Consider the following 24,154-nt stretch of genomic DNA (forward strand, 5'->3'; position numbering starts at 1 on the left):
CTCGTATTTTCTCAAGACACGGCTCGCTCGCCACTGTAACAGTCTCGATTCTGCGAAGGATCTGACGACAGTTTGTTCCAGGATATGGGATGCAAAGCACAAGTTGCAATTTCAGCTAGTCTAACTTATTATATTATTGAAAATATTAATGACATAAAGCCCACCATTAAGTAGATGCCGATACCAACTAAACAGACAGAGAATATATGTATAATAGTGAGCTGTGTTTGTTACGATGACAGTGAGTATAAGACTACACACGGGTCCCTTTTTTCTATCAACCGGAAAATTTATATATCCTTAATCAGTATGTGTGATATGATAACTTAAGACTAATTTGTATTTTAGCCTTCTTTCCAAACTTTTTTATTTTTCCAAATAAGCAAATAAGAATTAAGCAACGTATTTTTGCACAAAAAAAAAACAGCAGATACAGATATACGAAGCATTGTTTGATGGAACGCCATTTTGGACAATCATTCAGTTCATTCAGTTCCCAGTAAAAATACAAATTAGTAATAAATGTATAACAAAATAATAAATATTAGGTAGTACCTAGTTATTATAATTATCGGTAGTCTTGGTTTTTTTATCGTTACTATTTATTTGTCCCTTCAACCGCAAAAAACTCTTGTTTTCTATTGTAAGGTACGTCTGTTTTGTAAGTCTTAACTTATTTTTGCTCTTTTTAAAGTTTTATAGTTATATAGACATATAAATAGAATTAGTGAGTATAACCATTTGAAATTAAGGTAGGACATCAAATTGAAAAAAAAAATGATAACGTTTGCATAATTTGGAGTCAAATTGTGTGAAACTAGCGAAGAAAATTACAATAATAACTTTATGTACTTGTGAACATCCGATCCAAAAAACTGTAAAAAGTGACAATTAGTGAATTTTATAGGTGGATTTATTTTTTTGTTGTATTATGTATTGCAATTTTGTTGTGTTTTTTGAACGAGAAAATTAATTTTTTATTTATTCGTGCAATCGTAAGCGTCGACGACGGTTACACTTTTGTTTTAATCTTAATTTTGATTGTGATTAAATCGTGAATGTGCAAAGACTTCTAAAGAAAAAATAACTTAAGATAGAGAGCAGTTGTGTAGTTTTTAAACTCTTTAATGTAAATTTTTGATTAATTTATTTTGTTTTTTAAATAATTTATTTGAGATGGCAGTTTTATTTTTTCTTTCTCTCTCTTTCTCTTGAAGAATAATGTAAATAACTTCTCGATTAGACTTACTTAATTTTTTCGACTTTCCACTTATCCTAGCTAAAACAAAACATTTTAAGCGTAGACAACAAATTGCAAATCGGTAGAATATTTTTGTGTAGGTGATATCACCTTTCATTCTGTTCTTGTTCATTTTCGAAAACACATTCTAGAGTGTTTTACCGGTTTACAAGAGAATTATTAAAGAAATCACGTTTAGTAATTTGTAGTATACATACAATGCTTGTATTGTTCTGCTTTGTAAATAAAATAAACAAAGTAAACTGACTCAGTGTGTTAATGACCAGTCTGCTCCATTTAGCGAAAAAAAAGAAGAATAAAAATGCTCGACGTTCGATCAATACATTGTAATAAATGTTTCAATATCAATAGTAATAATTAGTTATAAATTTTAATAATAAACAATAAATAAGTAGTAATAGTAAATGTTTACATCACATCAGGGTACAAAAGTTTTAATTTATCTCATAAAACGTACAAATATGTGAATCAAAGAATCAAAAAAGCAAATTAAAACTTTTGCTTACAAAATCTTAGCCTTAAAATTATGCAAGTTAAAACTATAAATATGGTGAAGATTTGAACAAGCTGGGCGGCAATTATAAAATATCACATTATCGACTAATTCATAAAAATATGTACAAATAAAACTCCCAACGGTTTGAGTGCTTTAAATGCTAAATTATGTACATAAAATATACAGGACGATTTTTAAGTAATAATTTACAGACATTCAAAACAAGCGGAGTCGTACAACACTTATCATAACGTACAATACCGAAAAATTCACCAATCAAATGCCATTTTACAACACAACAGACATCAAAACAAAAACATTCAAATCAAACAAACCAGTCACATCGAATTTGACAGGAGACAAGAGGGCGCCACCTAAATTTGGTACTAATCTACTTTATCTACCAATTCTCTTTGGGACTATTGTCATGACTGGGGGGCGAATTCGACGAGGTGCTCTTCCGCTCGGCCCCCGGCGCCACCGCGAACGAACCGGACCTCTTGCTGAGCTCGGAGATGGCCAGCGACATCTTGCGGCGACTGCCGAAAGCGCTCACGCCAATCGTCATGAGATCGTCGTCGGACATGGTGCTGAAGGTGGCTAGGTCGATCTCGTGGCGCACGAAGAGACTGACGTAGCGGTCCAACCCCAGAGAACTCAGCAGCGACGGCAGGTCCGACCAGGCGGTCGAAGTGACGCGGCTGACCAGATGCGTCGGGGTGTGGTCCAGGATGTTGCTGGTGTTCAAGTGTCCGCCGGAGGTGGAGGGCACCGGCTCGGGAGACTTCCAGATGTCGTCGTCCTTCTTGAGCGCAAACCCGGCCGGACTGGTGTGGCTGATCCCGTACCCCGACCAGGTGCTCGTCGGGATGCGGTACATGCCCGGACTGAGGCGGCTCTGCATGGCCTTGAATCCCGCGAGGCGCTTGCTGTCGAAGTTTTCGAACGGACTGGGTTTCTTCTCGCTCATGGACTGGTAGTCGGACGTGCTGGGGACCTCGCTTTGGGAGGAGCACCGCGGGCTGGGGGCGAAGTTGCCGCCGCTGCTGTTGCTCGAGATGCTGGACAGCAGGCTGGTGTCGGCTATCTCCGACTCGGTTTTGAACGACTGGAAGCCGCTGCTGGTGGAGCTCTGCTGCATCACGTTGTACATGAACTGGGGCTTCTGCACCATCCCCACGAAGGGAGGAGTGTGGCTCATCCCTCCCGCCGGATAATGCCAAGTGAACATCGGACTGACCAAAGGCGACATCGGGGGTGGGTTCACGTTCGTCGGGGTCGTGAGCAAGTCGTGGTTGGGAGAGAACGGCGAAGAGGGCGCCACATTGGGTATGCTGTACGGGCGCGGTATGTCCGCAGCGATCGGAGGCTCGTCGATCCCCAAAATTAAATTCCGCGCTTTGTACACGTTGGCTGCAAACAAAAGAGCTACTGGGGGGCGGTAAACGCGCCGCAGAGACTTACATGCGTGACGTTCGATCCCTTTGATGATGCACGCTTTGATCATCTGCTTCGTCTTTTGTCTAATATTGATCGTGACGTCACAGGAGGTTTGAATCTCGGCGATCTGCTCGGACCGAATCTTCAGATTCCCGTTGTCTTCCGGGAGGTCAAAAATGATCAGGAGGGGTAGACTCCCGATCAGGAGTTGACGGGCGGTGTACACGTTGTGGATGTTGCCAGAGATGTTAACATTGCTCTTCTTCAAACTAGGAATGTTCTGGTCTTGAGCGTCAGGGAACATGATCTGGCACTTGGTGTATTGCATTATGGCCTTCAAATTGGAGTGATTCTTCCCAAGGACGATCTGGTGATGTTGAGGCGAGATCTGGATGGACATCTGGACCGGAATTTGATTCTGCAACTCGTCTTTTAAATGAAAACGCTTGAAAACTCGCCAATCGGTTACCGCCAAGTTGTCGCACATGAACTCCATCAGGAGGATCGTAGCTTGCTTCACCTGCTCCACCTCCCACTCGACTCCTTTTACCAGGACTATGGTCGCGTGCAGTTTTGACCGGGTCTTGAACATCACCTGGACCTTGTACTGCTCCTGGATTTTGATCACGTAGGGACAAGTGTTGTCGATGTTTTGGGCCATGATAGGTGGTTCAAACCCGAAAATCAAAGGGATGAGTTCCTGGAATGGAAAAAACAGCGTCGGGGGTTAATGCTGGTGGGGTTCTTACCCTGACGCGGCTCCTGGCGCACTCGACTCCCTCCAAGTCTCCGGAAATGGAGACTTGGTTGCTCTTCTCCATCGGGTTGGACCTGTTGGAGTCGGGGAAGTGCACGTGGCACTGGGTCTCCTCCATGACCCTCTTGATGCTGAGCCCCCCCTTGCCGATGATGTGCGAGTGGTCGGTGTAGCTGATGTCCATCTTCATGGTGACGCGATTGCACCTCGTGTACAAAATGGTCATGATCCTGTCCTTGGCGGCCTGAACGTCCTCCTGCCTCCCGGCTATCCTCACGTGAGGATCCTTCTTCGATTTAGCCCCCAATTTGAGTTTGTTGGGCCAAGTAATGTAAGTGTCAGTGTCTTCCATAATCTTCGCAAAGAAAACGTCCGCAGGTATAAGCGCATCATTGTCCCCTTGAACGCACGGATCAGTTTTGCGACCAGTCGAGACTGGCTATGTAACTCACCACTGAGCATCTGCTCTAATTTTTTCCTGTCGACCCTGAACCGGTCCTGATACAAGTCCGAAATATCCTTTAGGCCGTGTTTGGCGACGAAGTCCCTTAGTTCCTCCCTGGAGCCCCAGTTGGAGTTGAAACCGGAAGTGGCCGTGCCGCTTTCGGACACTTCTGATAACGTGTCGGAGTTTTTTACCTCGATCCCACGAGGCGTTAAGTAGTTACAAGACATTTATGTCCAGTTCACAACGTCACAGTCAAACGATTTTTGTGCCAGCCATTTAATCGTCACCTAAACTAAATTTTAACGCGCTTAAAATAAATGGCCGGTTCTCGCAGTCTAGGTGACAATTTGTGTGATTCAGCGCGACTGATTTCACATATCGAGATAAACGTGGGGTCGACGTTTTTCACCACTTTTTCTGCAAGACTTTTTGCAGATACTTTATCGCCAACGACAAGGTAAGTGCTACATTCTTACAGTGAATACTGCCACAAGCTTTATTCTCACTTTTTCAAGCTTTCGATTCAAAATTTAATCCAAATTAACGCCATTCTCTCTGAAAAAGTCTACGAATCTTTAGGTTCAAAGAAGTTTTGTCAAAGTACAATTTCATCGAGTGAAGACTATTTACTTTGGTTGGAACGGTTCTTTATTCCGAAAGAGGTCGTCCAAACTAACAAACCTCGAGATTATTAACTAAATCTGACTAAATTGGTCCCTATTTTTTCATTTTCAAATTTGAGAGCTCAAGATTTTTCTAGTACTTTTCTCGTATTACTGTTGGCAGTAGCTACACCTGCCCCGACCTGTCATGTGATTAAATGTTCATTGTTACAAATTAATTTCGTAATTATTGAAATGTGACGACAAAATAAAATAAAATAGTCTAGTGTTCTGTATTACGTAAGAATGGGGGACGTTTTGAAGCATTTGCAGGAGAAATCGCGAAAGCGCAAGCAACTCCTCGCGCAAACAGTAAGTAACGCGACTTTGAGGTTATGTTTACCTCTGTTTTCGATCATCAGCTAGGAGTTTCGGGCGCCGAAGAATTGAGACAAGTCCTCGGCACTGCCACGGAGGCCCCGAAGAGGCGCTCCGACTCCACCAACAGCGACAACGACAAATACGACTACAAAAAAGACACCCCCAATGAACTAGTGTACAGAGACTCCTCGACGTTTCTGAAAGGAACGCAGTCCTCCAACCCCCACAACGACTACTGCCAACACTTCGTCGACACCGGTCAGAGGCCCCAAAATTTTATCCGCGACGTGGGCCTCGCCGACCGGTTCGAGGAGTACCCGAAATTGCGGGAGTTAATCAAGTTAAAAGATGAGCTTATCCAGCAAACTGCCAATCCACCAATGTACCTCAAGTGTGATCTGTCGACGTACGATTTAAAAAATCTAAATTGTAAATTCGACGTGATTCTAATCGAGCCGCCGTTGGAGGAGTACCAGAGGACGATGGGGGCCACAAACATGCAGTTTTGGTCGTGGGACCAAATAATGAATTTAGACGTGGGCGAGGTCGCAGCGCAACGAAGTTTCGTATTTTTGTGGTGCGGCAGCTCCGACGGGTTGGACATGGGCCGCGTGTGTCTGCGGAAGTGGGGCTTCCGAAGGTACATTCGCGCAACGAATCGGCCCCAGACTCATTTGTTGCGATTTTAGGTGCGAAGATATTTGTTGGATCAGGACGAACATAAAAAATCCCGGCCATTCGAAAAATCTCGACCCGAAAGCGGTGTTCCAGAGGACGAAGGAGCATTGTCTTATGGGGATCAAGGGCACGGTGCGGCGCTCCACCGACGGCGACTTCATCCACGCCAACGTCGACATCGATTTGATAATATCGGAAGAGAACGAGTACGGTAGCTTGGAGAAACCCGTCGAGATCTTCCACATAATTGAACATTTCTGTTTGGGGCGCCGACGTCTGCACATTTTCGGCAGGGACAGTACGATAAGACCGGGATGGCTAACGATCGGGCCGGAATTGACCAATTCGAATTTCAATGCGGACCTTTACGCGAGTTATTTTATCAACAATAACGTAACGACGGGGTGCACCGAGAGGATCGAGGCGTTGCGACCCAAGAGTCCGCCTCCCAAGGGCAAGGGCAGCTCGGGGGGGCGAGGCCGGGGGAATTTCCAACGAGGGCGCGGCAGAGGGCGCTAGTTGTAGTGGGACACTGCGAAGGTCGATTTTAAGACTCGTGGTTTTTTAAATAACGTGAGTGGCTACTTTTTTTTAAAGCTTTTATTGATTTTAATATATGACACTACCAAAGTTGTCCATTTAGCAGTGCTCTCTCAGATCTTTAACTTAAAAAATATAATGTTAATCTTGGATCACAATCACAATAAGCAATATCAATATAAAAACTATAATAACCATAGAACTATGTATTTATATATAAAAATAGTGGTTTACTTTATTTCGTTCAATTTGCTTAAATAATGAAGCAGTCACATTATTTTTTGTTTTTTCTTTTTTTGAACCTTATAATACAATTTTACATTCACGGTACCGTTGCACCAGGTACAACAGTTAAGTATTTAAAAGTAATTTTCTAAATGAAACACTGGGTTTGAGATTTCAATAAAATCAAGTAAAATCAGTTAAAACATTAACAAAATTTGGCGTCGTAAGTACATTACTGTTTCTTTCGTTGAGAAACAAAAACAAAATAACAAGTTCCTATTTTAAACTTATAAAAAAGGTATTTCCTAACGTAAAAAAATACATTGAAAAAACAAACTATACACTAAATTATTCGAGCATACAAATTGGTCTTAACGAAATAATTTAACAGCCTTTTCTAGGGAAGAGAGAAGTTTTTTTTGTAATTTACATAATAAAAAATTAGGGAAAATTAGAACTGAAGCCTGAACGAGAAAAATCGTATACATTTTGAATCGCTTGTTTTACCTTTTTCTAAAATTATATCTTCGTTTATTCAGTCTTCACATTGTACTGGCAATTCGGTTCACGATCGGTTAGTGTTGTTCATTTCTAAGTTTCCCCAAAATCTAGGGAGGTTAGGGGGTTAGGGGAAAAATGGCAAAAATCTTATCATAACCGGTAACCAAAGTACTAACATTGGCAAGATAAAATGAAATGAGATCAAAAAAGCATTTGTACTCTCATAATAACAAAAAAAAACGTGTTTTGACTGATTTTAAACTTTTCTCGATTAAAGAAGCAAGCGGATGAATGGATGATTTAAAAAAAATGACACAATCCCTCCTTTACATGCAATATTTACACTTTTGTTCGATGCATGCCCTTCGAGCCTCCCATTCACAGGTACGTGGACTCCCCTAGAAATAAATTTAAGTAAGACTGATTTCCCAACACTGTACACACAACACAAATAAACACAAAGCACAAGCACAATTTACTAAATCAATTACCTGGAATCCGTCGCTTGGGCCGGGGGGCTAGCGAAAAATTGAACAACCAACTGGTAAGTTTTCGAAATTTTTTTAATCGTCTCGTTAACGGAAAATACAATCTTACAAGTTGAGCTTACACAATACAGTTTATTAAATTTAAATCACTAAGCAAACGAGGTGATTGTCCTACGATAATTTTGAGGTAGACGGCGCTGTTCCCTAACCTGACACCGATTAATTAATTACAAATGAACGACGTTCAATTTAATAAACTGTACCCCGCGTCGGGCCTTCACTGAAACTGTCTTCTTTGTACTCGGCGTTATTGGTTTTGTCCGGCGTTAGAATAGAGTCGGTCTCGGATGCGAGCCGTGTGGGACGCCCGGGGTAGTAGTAACAAACGGAAAATCTACAGAATACTGGTACATTATGCACGGATACACAAGTGTTCGATTATGCAGTCAATAATTCCGGTTGTTGGTCGCCGCTTGCTGTTGTTAGTTGCGAAGCTAACTCGCACTCTGACAAGATTCGGTAGCCCACACCTCGAGGATCCATCGTCTCGCCGTCCAGGACTGCATGAGATCAACCCCAAACACAGATTAGTAAGACATGCAGATGATGAATAGAACAGAAGTTAATAACAACGGACAACACGAAATGGATGAGATGGATTGCGCAAGCGTTGTACTTCGATTGATACATAACATACAAAAAATAATAATGACGGTGGCGATTACATATCGATAAAATTTTTGTCTATCGTTACAATAATAAGTCTTTTTCGAACAACCAAAACGAACAGATCTAAGCGTACACAAAGTGGCATGTACAGGCTGGTCAGGATCGAGCCACGATTATTTCTAACGACAAAGCGACCACCCTGCCTTCACAAGAATCATCTGGATTTACAAAGCCAAATTTTCGTAGCTTATGCAACACATTTTTTACTCGTCGAAACTAGGTACATCAGATTCCTAATGAAATAAATACTTTGTTTTTTCTTAACAGATAGAGACATGTTTTCCTCAACGGCAACAATGACGCTTACAATATATGTAACAATAAGTAACATCACTGGTTTCAAATTTCTATTTTGTTTTTTTTTTTTAATTTCTAATTTTCAGTTTGGACGGGTTGCCGGACAAGTGTCGTGTACTCACCGCTTTCCCAGCCTTCTTCGGCTGAATCGATCTCTGACCATTCGGCTTCGGAACTTTCGCTCGGCGTGTCTTGCGACAAACGCGGAATTTCCTGCGTGTATGTCGACCAATTTGATTGGTTCCTGGGGATTTTCTCTAGGACAAGGGTCAACTGGAAAAGAAACGTACCTCCGTTGGTCAGAATATTAAAACCTCGGACGACTGAACAGACATTTGACTGAATCTTGGAATGACCAACAAAAAAAAAGATGACAACTGCACAAAATGAAATGCACTAATAATTCTACCGCACGATCAAAAAATGCCGTCACAAGTTACCATTTTTCCGCAAATTCTTCAAAACAGAGTTAAAATTAAATATAATTTGAATTGATAACGAATTACGAAAAAAGAATTACTCTATTAAAATATTGAGAATGAAAAACAGTAAAAACTGTTTGTGTTAGAGCAGCGATCGTTCTTTCTTTAAAAAACTGTAAAGTTTTTACCGCACAAAAACATTTTCACTCACTCGTTCATTTCAATTGATGAGCGAAGTGTCAAATTAGTGGTTAAAAAAATTCGATTAAAAAAAGATCAATATGTAAAAAACGTTTGAATTAAAGAGTTCTATTGTTGATTAAATTTATTACGTGGACTTCCATAACACCCTGTATCTATTAAAGATTATGGTTAAGAATGTTGAAGCTACTGCATATGTTTAGGCTGCAAAGTTTTCAATTCGTCCTAAAAAAAAACTGGCCAGTTAAGTTGCAACATCTCAAACTAACAGATCTAACTTGTGATTTATAAAGCTTGATTCATAAATTGATATTGAGAAATGAGTGACAATAGCATTGAGCGAGTGATCGTGATTAACTCAGAAAAAGTACTGACAGGTGTAACCCACTTTAAATTTGATAACAATCAGAAACTATACGAATCAATCTACGAGTTGACTTTTGTTTTTTACGCTAAGTTATCTTTCAAATTAATTTATTCATGAAGGTTAACATGAACAATGCAATTCTACTGCCCTTGCAACGACAATCTTGTACACTTGGCTATTGAATTCTACAAGGTGATCAACAAGAAAACAAAGCAACAAGCTACCTCATCTTCTGTTTTATCAAAATGTCTTTCTTAGCTTGATCGTACAGTTGTTATACACAGTCGTTTTATTGATTGCCTACCTCTCAAAAAATCTATTATTTATTATCTTCAATGATAAAACTCAATCTACCACTTATTCTGGGATAATTATTGCTTACAATTACAGGAAACGTCCGTAAACTGCCGAAATCGAAAACTTTTTTCAAGGTTAACGATGACACCGTTGCTTTAAAACTGACGTTTGTTTGACAGTTCACTGCAAAATTCCGCTATGACATGATCGATAATTTGCAACGCCAGCTCTGATTTGTCTTCTTTCTGATCACTTTGTACATCATTCTGATCAATTTGCAAAAAGTTGCAACTCATAACTTTTTTTATCTTTCAAATATGTATTTTACTGGCACAAGTACCAATTTGACAGAGAATGGTTATCAGTTATCACATTCGAATTTTTCTAGCAATTCCAATAGCACTGGTAAATGCGTAACAATTCTTTTTTGATATACATAATAGTTATAATTTGTTTCAAAATCAAAAATCCACCAACAGTGCATTCTACTTCAAAAATACAATCGACAACGTCGCCGACTTTTGTTTTTAGTGTGTCTGCAAGTGTCAGAAAAAAGTGGGGTTATGAAAGAAAACTGTTGGACAATCGTTTTGGTCGTAGTTCATCGTGTTTTTCATTCTCATTTTATTATTTCACTCAAAAAGTATGATATGGTAGCTAAAACCTTTTTGTATATAATAATTCTTTTGTTTTTCATAAATAAACAGTTCAATGTCAAATTTTGACGGGAGGTTGAGCCAACCCAAAAAATTAAACTTTTTGTAGGGATTTCTTTTTTTCTGCCAACATAATTCAACAGGTGGTGGATTTTTGATTTTGAAACAGATTATACCTACGTTCATTTTTATTTCATCTCCACTAATAACTACATCCATGAATTCAAAAGATTTTTTTTTTCAGAGAAAATAAAAATATTTTATTATCTTATGCTTTTATGAAATGCGATGGATAGTTTGCAGGAACCAGTAAATAGGCGCTCGCATTAACGACATTTTTAACCTACATCTCCCACAATTTTTTTAATTCTCTCTTAAACAGGAATTCATCTAAATTCTAGATAAAACTCTAGTAAATGCAGAACTACTAACAAAATAAACCAATATACGTCCAGCCACGTGACCGTTAAAAATCTGAGAATAAGCTTAGTGAGTGTCTACGAGTTTGTTTCATCATTTACTGCCTCGGACGTGCAAGTCGACTGACAAATGAGAAACTGTTCGGTGAAGTCTGTCTTTTTTTAATGGATCACATCCCAAAGTGTAATAAAATATCTATGTATACTTTTGTTAATTTCGTTGTAGCTAATAAAATTTTATTGCATATTATGAGCGAATAACGGGCACAATGATTGGATTTGGAACGGTTGGGAAACGTTGGGAAGGGCGCGTGCCATTTGCCGTACAATTCAAATATACAGAATGTACAAAATTGCTTAAAATATTACCTGCTGGTGGTAAAATAGGATTTATAAGCCCTGCAAGTACCATAAAATTTTACAACCTACAATGAAAATGACAAAAGTATAAAGAAGGTTTGTTGCCCCAAGAAATCTGTAACAATGCTCATAATAATCAGTGGTTGGGGCTTGTTCCCGAAAACAGCGAAGTATGGAGTGACCGTAGAGGGATATGACGAGGACAGACAAAATATGCAGTGGAATTACAAAAAAAGAATAGTAGACATGATCCGATTATTCGTTCTAATTTTTGGAAATATGTACATATTTCAACAAAAAAAAAAGACATAAAGGGCTGCCAAAACAGTCCTTTATGTCTTTTTGTGTTCCATAGAACACAGAACTTCTGAAAACTTGCGGCGTAGCTTCAATCATACTAACAGCTATAGGATAAAAAGAAGTTTTGTGGTACGGTTTGTGGTAAGGTTTCTGTTATAAAAGTGTTCTCCAGTGACCATCATTGTTTAAATAAATTTCACGGAAATGTTAAAATTGACATGTGACAGTTTATCAAGTTACGCAGAAATTTTGGTTTCCTCAGTCGCCCCCTATCTCTTTTTTTGTTGATCATACATGTATAAAAAAAACTTCAATATAAAAATAGATTTCCTAATTTTTATTTAAACATAAAAATGCAGAAAAACATGTTTTTTTGGAAAAGAGCTCCTGTTATGCGTCACTCCATATAGTAATAAAATTTGAATTATGAAAGCAAAATTAGCTCCGTGCTCGTGCTACGCACTCGTCCAATTCATATCCCAGCACCGTTGACATTCGTAACACCACCACAAAAATAATCGGCATAACATTGACTACTCGTCGTATTACACTGAAAATCATAAACTCCCGTGAAAACTTTTCTTCTCTTTATTAAACGTGAATGGGGTTTGCCCACAAAGATATTGGTCGCGGAATGCTCCGAGGTAGGGAGGGAGTGTGAGTGAAATTTCTAAAAACAACCCTTGGCTTGAATACGGCGCTATTCCACATTAGGATAGAATTCCATTCCAAATGGTACACGTAAAATTAAAATAGTTTAGTGCTTTATTGTATTCTAAATATGTCCCTCTCGCTGCACTAAAACAAATCTGCTTGCACTGGTACAGCGTCAGTGGAGTAGACGACTGGTCAACTATACAGAGTGATTCATGATATGTGATTAATATTTAAACCTGCGATTGGTCTGTGTTTACAGATTCATGAAAAATCTACTGTGGAAAAAAAGACAGGGCAATCGGAAAAACTGTTGGTAGTCACTGGAAAACAGGACCGTTTCTCTCAACTCATCTTCCCGGAAAGTTATAATTTAACTACTCTTTCACTCTGACCGCGTAATGAAGAGTGCATATCATGGAAATACCACATAACCACACCGCGTTGTCAAACGTCAGTGAGACGTTTTCTGTAAGTCCATCTAGTGCGCTGATCAAAAAATTCAAGTAATCCTCTCGTTCAAGCGAAGAGATGAAATATGAGGACCAACTAAGTTGCTGATTAAATCAGTGATTGTTTATTAATAATTACAGCACCCTTAACCTTCGCTAATAGCACACTGACACAATTTGGTCAATTAGATAATGCAAGGCCAACAAAACTGACCCCACGCAACACATAAGTAAAGAACACTTTTTTGCTGTGCGCTGCTGTAACAGCTAATTTGGTAGTTTCTTTTAATTTATTCGTGCAGTTATCAAACAATTTTTACGACAATTTTAAAACAAGGTTTCTCGAAAGGTGCAGGTCAAAGAATTTTTTTTCTCCGCGACTATTGAAGAATGAATGCATTCTTGTTGGATATTCAACGAAAGAATAATATCAATTCCACACCCGGTGATAGAATACATTGGCTGTCGACCAATCACATTCCTCGTATTTTCATTCTATCACGGGCAGATTATTCACTCGGACGATTTCACCACTCGCCTCCGGCTCGTGTTGGAATTTTCATCCTTTTAAATAATATCTATCATTATACGCTCGTTGATTTTTTTTAATAAGTACTTGAATACTTTTCTCACGTGCTTCGCCTTTTCTCGAATTCTTTAGATATCGCGAGTAACTTGTCTCAAAATCGGTAGATAAAATGTGAAGTGTACGATGAAAATATCGCCGACTTACCTGAAAGTCAGCACTAAACACTTTGTTCTGTTTGTCTTTTTTATTAACAATATCGAGTTCGTCTTTTCGTAAAGTCAATACGTAAGTTTGTTCGTACGCACTACTGCCGTTCTGTTCGATAAAACCGTTCGCATTATCCGCCTGGTTCACAACAAAGAACGTATTAAACCAAAACTGAAACACCCTCTCCTTCCTTCCGATCTTCGATTTACTGTAAAACTCGACCTTGATGTCACCGTTCAGCACTAAGCACAGGTCCATACTGATCACCAGGTTCGGTACACCCTTTTTCACTTCGTAAATGCCGCTCTTGTACAGTTTGGTGCACTTCTGCGTGTGCTGCTCGTCCTGCTCCTGCAGCGTCTGCTGGGATACAGAGAAGCACACGTAGCCTTGTCCGCCCGCGAAGCACGGCACCGGCTTCAGGATCATCTCCCGGATGTACATCGAGACCGGTGCGTACTTCAGCCGTTCCCTCAGCAGCGTCTCGTAGTATCTGATGTAGCGCACCTGGCTGGGTATCGTGACGCCCTTGCGGTCCTGCGTCCTCGCCTGGCCGTAGTGGTTGAGGGCTTCGTCGGCCGTGGGGAAGGCGCCGCTGTGGAGGAGGTAGCAGCAGATCATGGTGCCGGTGCGGCCTTTGCCCGCCTTGCAGTGGACCACGGCGACGTTCTCCGGGTTCTTGGACAGCCAGTCGTGGACGCTCCGACAGAACGGCTGGATCAACTCCATTTTGGGCGGGTTGTGGTCGTCGAAGGGGAAACTTTGTACTCTGTTGTGGAACTTGGACTTGTCGTAGTTGCGCTCCGAACACAGGTTGTAGATGAAGTAGTGGTTGTTGTGCTTCGAGTCGAGGAGCTTCACCACGTCGTCGATGTGGTTGCGGTAGACGCCTTCTATGTTCGAGGCCGGGTACCCCATGGCGATGATGTTCTGCGTTATGTCTAAGAGGCGGTCAAGGAAATATCAACTTCGCAATTATTACAAATTTTTATATCGTCTTGTTTTTGATTTTTTTTTAACTGAACATTATTTTAAAAGAGAACGATTGATCAAATCAATTCATTATTTTATACGGCGTGATCAAGAATGACTAAATCTGTTGGTAACAATGAAAGTTTTAAATTTGAAACTTACCATCAAAGGTTCATTTTTTTAATAGCATAAACTAATTTTTTTTTTGTTCGACACTGTCAGAATTTGAGAATTTTCTCCTGTGTGAACGGATTTTGATAAATGTCACAACTTGTCAATACGAAACGTCAAGCTAATTTTAAAGATTTTAAGCAATTTGGAGCTTGTCGAACAAAAAAATGTATTCAATTCGTTCGTGTGTAAATTGGGCTCTTTTTGGCACTCGCGGGCCTTTAAAACGCTCGTTTCATTCGCGTTTTAAACTAGCCCACTCATGCCAAAAAAGACCAATTTACACACGAACTCGTTAAATAAACTATAATCTGTTTCAAAATCAAAAATCCACCAACAGTGCATTCTACCTGGAAAATACAACCGACAACGTCGCCAACTTTTGTTTTTAGTGTGCTGCAAGTGTCAGCAAAAAGTAGGGTTATGAAAGAAAACTGTTGTACAGTCGTTTTGGTCGTAGTTCATCGTGTTTTTTATTCTCATTTTATTATTTTACTCAAAAAGTATGATATGGTAGCTACCACCTTTTTGTACATAATAATTATTTTCTGTTACGTAAATAAACTCAACAGTTCAATGTCAAATTTTGGCGGGAGGTTGAGCCAACCCAAAAAAAGTAAACTTCTTCTAGGGATTTCTTTTTTCTGCCAACATAATTCAATTCAGGTGGTGGATTTTTGACTTTGAAACAGATTATACTATTTTAATGGGGTGTCAAGTTGGTCAGGGCCAATTACGAGAAAAAAAATCACCAACATTTTTCAATTGTTTTATTGCCAACAGATTTCAGTCATTGTTGATCACGCTGTACATTTAACGTTTGAGTATTTCTTGACTTCGATCAATGTATCGGGTGTTCATTTAAATTTCCGGTCAAAGTCGGCGCTGAAGAGTCGATTGTGAACGCATCAGCCGTTTAAACCTTACCTCAGTTTTTGCTTTGTTTGTGTTTTTACACGAGTGGTGCGTTCACAATCAATTCTTCAACGCCAACTTTAGCAGGAAATTTAATTGAACAGTGGATACATTAAATTTAAAAGCAAATTGAATTATTAAATGCGATCGATAATATTATTACATCCCTCTGCAGCGACATCTTTTCTCGGCTTTAATATTTAACTAAACATAAAACTTTGTACCACATAAAACTGTTAAGACAAATAATGACCTCATTGTTATCCTTTGTGGTACTCGTGAAACTTTATCGTTGTTTTTTTCTTTAGAATTTTCTGATGAATCAAAAAAAGTGGACACTTATAAGTTAAAATGAGAAAAAAAAAAGAAAAAAACAATTTGCCTTTTTTCTAAAAAATAAAATATCTGCACTCATCACAATATGTGATTACCAAGTGGCTATAAATGATTCAAGTAAATTTGGTAGGTTGGCATCCCTGAGCAATTGGTGGTGTAAGCCTCATCATTGTCAACGTTTTTTGTTTCATTTTTTTTTTGAAGTTGAAGAAGAATAAATGGGAATTTGTGAAAACAAGTAAAAATAAAGCGTAGTAATGAGAATTTTGTTTCACATATTAGACTGTGGCAATCGGGTATACCAACATTAACTTACACCATGTTGCCAACACAACAACAACAAAATCACAAGCATTTTACTATTTTTTCAAAAAAATTTGATGGGTGGGTCAAGTTTTACCCTTTGCCCAATCGAAAACACCCACTTTTAATCGATTAAGAATTTTCAAAAAATTCAGGAATGATTGTGTATCGTAGTAGAACAATCTGTAAAAATTTCAAATTTTTTAATGCAACAGGTACATATTTCGTTTTAATTCAATAACCCCTACATTAATTTGCATAATTTCTCTCTCACTGAAGGTTCTTTCAAACGTTTAGGAAAAATTTGGTGTCATTGAAATCATGAAACATTACCGGTTTTTGAAATAAATGGGATTTCAAAATGAAGTGCAAAATTTAGCTATGATTTATTATTAAATTGAGCGATCACTTCCACAAAACAAGGTTATTTATGGTACCCCTTTATGGACTTAGAATTACTAGAAAAGTTCTCAACAGATGTTTATTGGCTGTTTACCAACAATGAGTTACTTATTTATGAAATTATGACACTGTATTTAGTTGTAAATCTTGGCCATTTTTCGCCGTTAATATTAAAATAGGAAAAATTCAAAAACTAATTTTTTTTTTGATGCGAATTTCATAAATGTGTTCCTTGAATTAATTGTGAATTATGACCGTGTGCGAAAAAAAATTTGTTTTTGCTCAAATCGATTTTTTTTTTATTGCATAACTCTAAATGAAGTGAGAAAATTGACTGCATACATTTGAAGCCTCATATCAAGGGAATAAATGTAACCCTAACGTTTCGTAATTTTTATTAATTTTTTAATAGGGTTTATCGTGGTAAAATTTGACTCACCAGGAATCACATTAAAAAATAATAGATACACTCACCGGTACAAAAAACGACTCACTTTGAATTTTATTATGTAATATAATTAAGTAATTCATTGTCTTAGATTTTTTTTTATATCATGTTGTATTGATAAGCGTTATTTAAGTTGTTCTTTGCCAAAGAATATCCGACAAACAAAACATTAAACACAGCAAATAAAATTTTAATGAAACAAAAATAAAAGTAATTTTTTAGAAAAAAAATTATGTTATGAAAAATTGCCAAAATTTGAACAGCATTTTGAATTAGTATCTCGTATTGTCAAATTAAATCTTTTAACACGGAAATCAACCGACAAAAACACAACATGAATGTAGTGCAAATTTTCTAATAATTTATTTAAACAAAACAATTCAGTTGCCATGGTGACCCTAGCACTCCCGATCATTGAAAATATCCCAATTTAACTATTATAAAGAAAAATAAGCACAAATATAATTTCAAGATCATTTAATAAAGAAATCATGAGTCGTTTTTTGTGCCGGTCAGTGAAAAAAAAAATTATTTTTTTTCACTGAAAAAAGAAAGAAAAGAAGATGCACTAGAATGACACGAAGTGACAACAATGCAGTTCTGGTATTTTGCAGTTTGAGTACTGTTATCTTCTGCACACAACAAACTCGGTCATAAAATTCAAATAAATTTCCTTTTAAGTTAGTTTTAAACGGTGCAATAACCTCAAATTAGTTTAAAACAAATTAAGTAAAACAAATTAAGTAAAACAAAAAAAAAACTGCATACACCGAAAATCTTGAGGAAGTGGCCATGGAAGGCTCATCCACTGAAAATTATTTGCAATAAATGAAGATTTCTCCTGAAGATTGCGTTGGTTGGCTTGTCAATTATTAACTAATTAGTTTATTTTTTATACTAATTTTAATAAGTTTACAAGCACTTACGAAAAAAAAAAACGAAAAAAATCACAATTTCGAAAAACTCAATGTTAATAACGCAGCCGTACGAATCGTTAAAAAAGAAACGAAAAATAATAATCTTGAAAATTCTAAAACGTAGAAAAGTAGTGTAGGTAAATGTTTCATATTCGGAAAATTCTTTGCAGCTGCCATAAATTTTGTTCTTAAATTCTTAGTTAACACTAAAGGTGAAAATTGCGAGGTTTGTTTGGGTATAAATTAACTTTTTTTAATTCACAGAATAATTTCAAAGTTGTTTACAAACTTGGAAACAAAATAGCGAAATTGACTCTCTCAAAAAATATTAAAATATTGGAAAAGTAGGTATAGAAAGTGTATCCATCTGAAACTTCTTAACTTGTCAATCACCAGTATTGTGAAAAATATGAAATCTAATTAATTTTTTTAAACGTCAAAAGTGGGAAATGAGGTTTTTGAAGAAATTGAAAAAGAATGGAAACGTGGGACATAGCTTCAATACTTCATAGTTCTATTACTTGACTTCAGTATTGTCTGAAATCCGTAATGAACACATTTCGACATGGATGTCGTGTAAAAAGTGGGCGTAATGCGAAAAAAAAGATAATATAAATAGTGCTTTCAAAGGAATTGTCATTACGTGATAGAAATATCCGTAATGATAAACTAAAATTCGGCCTCGATACCGTGCCCCCTTTTTATATAATAATTATATTTCTAAGAAACAAAACAAAGTGTAAAGTTACCTTCAATTTTTTATCAAAAAATATCAATAATATTTTAGAATTATCTTCAAAACTAAATTTCCACCAAAATTCTTATTAAGCCATTTTCAAGACATTCAAAATTCCTTCTCAACAGAAATTGTTCAGTTATTTCAATTTAAGTATTATCAAAACTGACTACTTCGCCAGCGACTGACTTACTTGACCCGCTTTGATTTTCTCAAATCAGTCACTGAATTATACAACTATCACACTTTCACTGCATCAACCAAAAAACCCTTCGACACTCGAAACCAACCGACATCCCATCTTTCCGCAAAAACTCGCGACCCAGCAAACCGCATCCGCACACCTCGTCCTCTCCACAAAAATTCCCCAAAAAAAGGATACAAGTCAAGTCCAGATTGAACCCGTCCTGTTTGTATCGATTCCGCCTCTTGCTGACCAACCCCCGTATAGGGTTGGTGATGTTCATGTTGGGGAAAGAGGTGGCCATCGTCGTCGGGTACGGTGGTCCAGTCGTGTTGGCGTGATTTGGGACAGGCAGATGCCCGTTCAGATTGTTCGAGCTGGTCGGTTCATGTGACACATGAAGAGGTGTAACAACCGAATGTAGTTGGCCACATATTTTCGACGATTTATCTGCAAACAACGAGACACACTGTCAACAAACCAAAAAAAAAAAAAATTAAAAAATCGCACACACAAGAAAAATCAGCGACACTCACGTTCGTGTACGACACACAAAGCCGAAAATGAATAAACGCGAGATTTTTTGACCGCAACACGTCTTGGCACACCACCAAAAATGCAATACTTCTTCGGTATCGGTTGCAGATCTAATCTTAAGTAGAGCCCTCCTCCCCCACCGAATGAGACGTTGTCGTTATCTTATCATCTCTGTAAATTTATTATCCTTGTGTCAATCTTGTCGTGTTTTTTTACGATTCCACCTAATTACAATCGGCCAGATTATGCAACGCAAATCCGCGACCTCTTCGCCGGCAGATTTTGATCCAACCACTGACCGATCGACACACCGATCGCGTTAATTATCGAAGGAAAAAAAGGAATTACATTATGTGCAAATATTTGAGGATGATACGTGACCCATGCCATGTTTTCACCAAACTTTCCGGCAATTCTACGTTTTTTCTTGCATTCGCACATTTGATCTTTTTTTTTCTAGTTGCATCAACCTGCAACGTCCTTGGGAGTTTTTATTTGATGCAAATGTGGAAAAGCCGTTGGGCACAACGAAACCACGTGAAAATCGCTTGTTGCTTTATCTTTCTGCAACAAATCTGTCGGGAAAAAGAGAGTGGAAAATCCATAATTTAACTATGTATTATGCATTTAGTACAATTCTCGCCGCGCGGGTGCAATTCCTGACAAACCACGTGGCACAATTTTCTGACATTCTTCACAATCTGGGCGGTACAAATTTTACGAAAAGATAATCCGTCCTCTCGTATCGACCAATCAAAATCGATGACAGTGAAGATTTACGATTTGTAAATCGGTATAATTTGTTTCTGATCAGCTGATACGATACATTGGTCGACTTAAACCAGATGACGTGCGTTCCAACTTTATCTTCTGATCACCGAATCACCCAAATTTTAATCCAAAATTTTGACTACTCATTTTCTTACGTAAACTAATGTAACTTATCGCCAATAATTAAAAAGTCCGGTCATTGACTAGTTGTAAATGTTCGCTTCAGATAACAAAATCCATAGGTATAACAGGTAAATACAACGGAAATCATTTAAAAAAAACTACACATTACAAATAAATTTTATTAAACGTAGTATCGCGCGTCCTGGGCTGAGTAGGCGTTGGAAAAATTAAAGCGGTTAGAACAGTAGAAAGTTTGAATTTCCCGCCGTTTGACAAGAATGACATTTGTTTATGTTTAATCCGGACATAATTGAACAAGCTTGTTTTCAGCAAAGGGTGCCCTTAGATATTTGCTTCGAGAATAGAAATCGTTAAGTTATTCTATTTTTAATGTAAAACATTGCAAAGAAAGAAGTTTTGGCTCTAAATTTTAGATTAGCTGTCAACATGCTCCAATTAATCTACACTTTAAAAAAGCACAACAATTGACTGTTTCCAACACCTCCCCAGTCCCGGATTTCATTTGAACGCGCGATACATCTGTTCTGTTATTACAAATGTACGGACAGGAGCACTCAAAAACTTGAAAACGTTATCGCTGGAGTAACGCAGAACATTCAACTTTTGAAATAGATTTATTGATTAAAACTTGAATCGATTGTTCACTCTTATAATTAGATAAAACTTGATATGTAGATATCGAATAAGTCAGGAGATGAATAATGTGACAACTATGAGAGCTTAATATACATAGTGAGCAAAAAAAAGCACCTATGTCCAAACCTTTTCAACAGAAATTACAACTTTCACCGTCTAAACCTGAGATTCAAATGTTTTTTACCTGTATACTTAGTACCACATCATTCATTCAAATGTATGAAGAGCGACTGCGAAGAACAAAAGATTTGAAAACGTACGGCTTAACTTAAGCCAGCTGTAAGTGTCATTATTAGGACAGTTGTCCCGAACGATTTTGCTCTGAGAACGGTTCCTAGATGAATGGACACGGTCCAATAGCAATGTAATTTACAAATTAACAACAAGTTAGGTAATACTTCACTTTCGATGCCGCTCTTAGTCATATACTTTTTGTAATACATGTTATTAACAATTACATTTTTTAATCCAAAATTACACCAGCACTGGCACCAAATTGTCGCTGGAAACGCTAGACTAAAAAAAATATTGTGTATTTGAAAAAACGTTGACAATCCTTGTCCTACGCAAGCAAAAACGTCTTTGCTTATTATCAGGAGATCCAACTTAATCATTTGATATAATTACATTATTGTTACAAATAATATTTAAGATAAGAATATCCATTTAGGGCTCATTGCACTCCGGTTCGGGTTTAACGACCAGTTTGAGTAATCGTGAAAAAAATTTATCTGATATAGGTACAGTTTTTTATATACAGAGTGATTCAAAAAGAAACAAATTATATTCAAATTACGACTTACCAACCTTGTAACAGTGTTGTTGGAGCGAATGCGAACATGATTAACGCGACACGATGTGCATCGAATAAAAATACTAAAAATAATACATCAAACACCCCGAATCGAATAAAATGTGCTATCTTAACTTGCAAGCGATAATATAGCCGATTGCACAACATTTTCTCAAATTTCTGGTACATTATTTCATCGTTGAACAAATTTTTATCTACGTAGTACTCGTTCCAGCGACCACAGATTTCAATGAAAGATGAATCAAGCGAGTGGAACTTGAGTCAGTTCCATCCGAAAGGATGAAAAAATCCTAGGTGTTATTGCGTCAGATGATGAGCGAACAGTCTTCGCCAAAGCGCATGACAAACGGTCTTTCTGACCACTTTCCTTCCATCAAAAGCAACAATAAATTTAGAAAGTGGCCGTATTAATTGTGCGAGATGAAACGAATTAGGTGGACCTCGTCGGATGATAAAAAAAATCAATGTTGACCCAAATATCGAAACCGGAAAACGTTATCAAAACACGACTGACGACAGATCTGCACTTGTGCGGGGACATTTTGAAAACTGGAGTTGATGATCTGCGGAGGCCCTGTGCGTGACCCATAATCGAAAATAGTGAAATCGGATATTTTTGGGCGATTTGACAACGCCGCTCGAATTTAATGTCACAATGAGGCCATGAACCGCATTCACGGTTGCCGGATTGTGTCGCCGAATTAGCCGAATTTTTTCAGCGGAAAGTAGTGAATTCATACGACAGACAGGTCTTCTACGAACGAGATAGTGTCGCCTATCGCTTCAGATAAAAATCGTTAATTCTTGGAAGTACGAGGACGGACGAAAATCGGCCCGTGGAGGTTTTTCCGTACGCTCTGATAAAGAGGGAACGTGTTAAGAAAGTTTCCCAAATTATCCATTGAAATCGCCTATAAATAACTCGGCACTATAAACAATTTAAAACTCCATTGAATTCCTTATGGAAACCGGATCATTTACCTAGGACGTCCTTGACTGGCCCTTTGCATCCCCGGTAACAGAACGACCTTCACGTGCATGTGTGGCCCGAGCTGACAACCCTTCCGAAGAATTCTCCCTTTTCCAGGGCCGCACCGCAGCTGGTGAGGGGGGAAGGGGGGCGAAAAATTGTTTACACGAGCAGAAGCGGAACTATTTACATATTGCGACCTTCAAGGTAACGTTATCTCAGTGATATTATGTCACTTGCGAAAATCACGGTTTTCGTCCGATTTAAATGGACTTCGTTGGGCCGTGCTGTACAAACAAATCGGTGACATTGACAAGAGCGTGGGAGAGGGGTGAAACGGCCTTACCTTTAAATCGGTCCTTGGATTTGCCACAACTGGAGCACAGCCCCATAAAAGATTTTGTAATTGTGGTATTTGCAAAATGTTTATAAATTGATGTTGTTCATTTAGCAATGTTGGTAACATTGAAAAAATCGCGACTGCCCGAGACACCACTAATTCACGGCTGGATCCGAGGGAGGAATCACATCACAGGGCGCGAGGGGCGAAGCCTTCGCCGAGTCCGGGCTCAGCCCCTTGGCGAGGCCCTTTAAACGGGAGTACGGTGCCTGCGAAGGTACACACGAATAATTAAAACACATGCGTTCCAACGCGGTCCAGATCGCCGACATCACACACTGACCCCCATTGCTCGGTCGACGAATGCGATGGACACGTCCTCCAGGCGGAATTGGGGCGATTTTGGGTATTTTTAAGCAAAAAATCAGTAGCACTGTCAAATGTCTTTGTCTTTTTTACGGCACTATTCGCTCGTTCGACACAGATTCAGTGCAGGCAACTGCACAGCGGCGACTGTCGTCCGGCAGATGGCGCGTCGGCGCGACCGGGAATTTCGTAATTTTCTCGTAGCGAACGAAAAGAAACCGCAATTTCCTGTCGAATTCTCTCGTTACGACCGGATCACGCGAGCTGACATTTTACTCAAATTGCGAAACGATGACTGAACACCGCTCCATGCTGCCAGCGGTGTTTGCATACAATCACACCATTAATATTTATGGACGATTGACTCATGAGCCATCGGGAATATAGGCGATCCGCAGAGGGATGGCACGTGTCCTAGCGAAGAATTTCGCGGAATCGACACGAGCTTCCAGGAATCGGTGTGTCTAATCGAACTTTGCCGGTTG

General features: G+C 38.6%; 4 protein-coding genes across 16 annotated transcripts in view; 2 read left to right on the forward strand and 2 right to left on the reverse strand.

The window, feature by feature from the left end:
* Positions 1-1,507, forward strand: part of bsk (mitogen-activated protein kinase dJNK) — a 65,311-nt gene extending 63,804 nt beyond the window's left edge. For all 8 annotated transcript variants that reach the window (XM_069059480.1, XM_069059482.1, XM_069059483.1 and 5 more), the window contains one exon: positions 82-1,507. The gene's annotated coding sequence lies outside the window, so the exon portion shown is untranslated. The remainder of the gene's footprint in view (positions 1-81) is intronic.
* BicC (protein bicaudal C) lies at positions 1,206-5,015 on the reverse strand. Its single transcript, XM_069059470.1, has 5 exons — positions 4,407-5,015; positions 3,947-4,353; positions 3,667-3,897; positions 3,222-3,615; positions 1,206-3,170 (listed from the first exon to the last, which is right to left on the reverse strand). Exons 1-5 carry the CDS (start codon positions 4,627-4,629, stop codon positions 2,158-2,160), a joined length of 2,268 nt encoding a protein of 755 aa, XP_068915571.1. The 5' UTR covers positions 4,630-5,015; the 3' UTR covers positions 1,206-2,157.
* A 155-nt stretch (positions 5,016-5,170) lies between these two features.
* On the forward strand, positions 5,171-6,880 carry Mettl14 (methyltransferase like 14). The gene is made up of 3 exons (XM_069059491.1): positions 5,171-5,376; positions 5,427-6,025; positions 6,075-6,880. The coding sequence occupies exons 1-3, from the start codon at positions 5,311-5,313 to the stop codon at positions 6,580-6,582; spliced, it is 1,173 nt and encodes a 390-aa protein (XP_068915592.1). The 5' UTR covers positions 5,171-5,310; the 3' UTR covers positions 6,583-6,880.
* On the reverse strand, positions 6,646-23,946 carry Pten (phosphatase and tensin-like protein). 6 transcript variants are annotated; one of them, XM_069059475.1, is made up of 6 exons: positions 23,647-23,946; positions 23,310-23,572; positions 19,290-19,541; positions 13,705-14,648; positions 8,966-9,116; positions 7,875-8,377 (listed from the first exon to the last, which is right to left on the reverse strand). In XM_069059475.1, exons 2-6 carry the CDS (start codon positions 23,353-23,355, stop codon positions 8,256-8,258), a joined length of 1,515 nt encoding a protein of 504 aa, XP_068915576.1. In that variant the 5' UTR covers positions 23,356-23,572; positions 23,647-23,946; the 3' UTR covers positions 7,875-8,255. The 6 variants fall into 6 exon arrangements, with proteins under 6 accessions (XP_068915575.1, XP_068915576.1, XP_068915579.1 ...); XM_069059474.1 differs by lacking the exons at positions 7,875-8,377; positions 23,310-23,572; positions 23,647-23,946 and adding exons at positions 6,646-7,727; positions 21,987-22,143; XM_069059478.1 differs by lacking the exons at positions 23,310-23,572; positions 23,647-23,946 and adding an exon at positions 22,975-23,098.
* Positions 23,947-24,154: the final 208 nt, after the last annotated feature.

This window comes from Tenebrio molitor, chromosome 9, assembly GCF_963966145.1.
Source record: "Tenebrio molitor chromosome 9, icTenMoli1.1, whole genome shotgun sequence".
Lineage (NCBI taxonomy): Eukaryota > Metazoa > Arthropoda > Insecta > Coleoptera > Tenebrionidae > Tenebrio > Tenebrio molitor.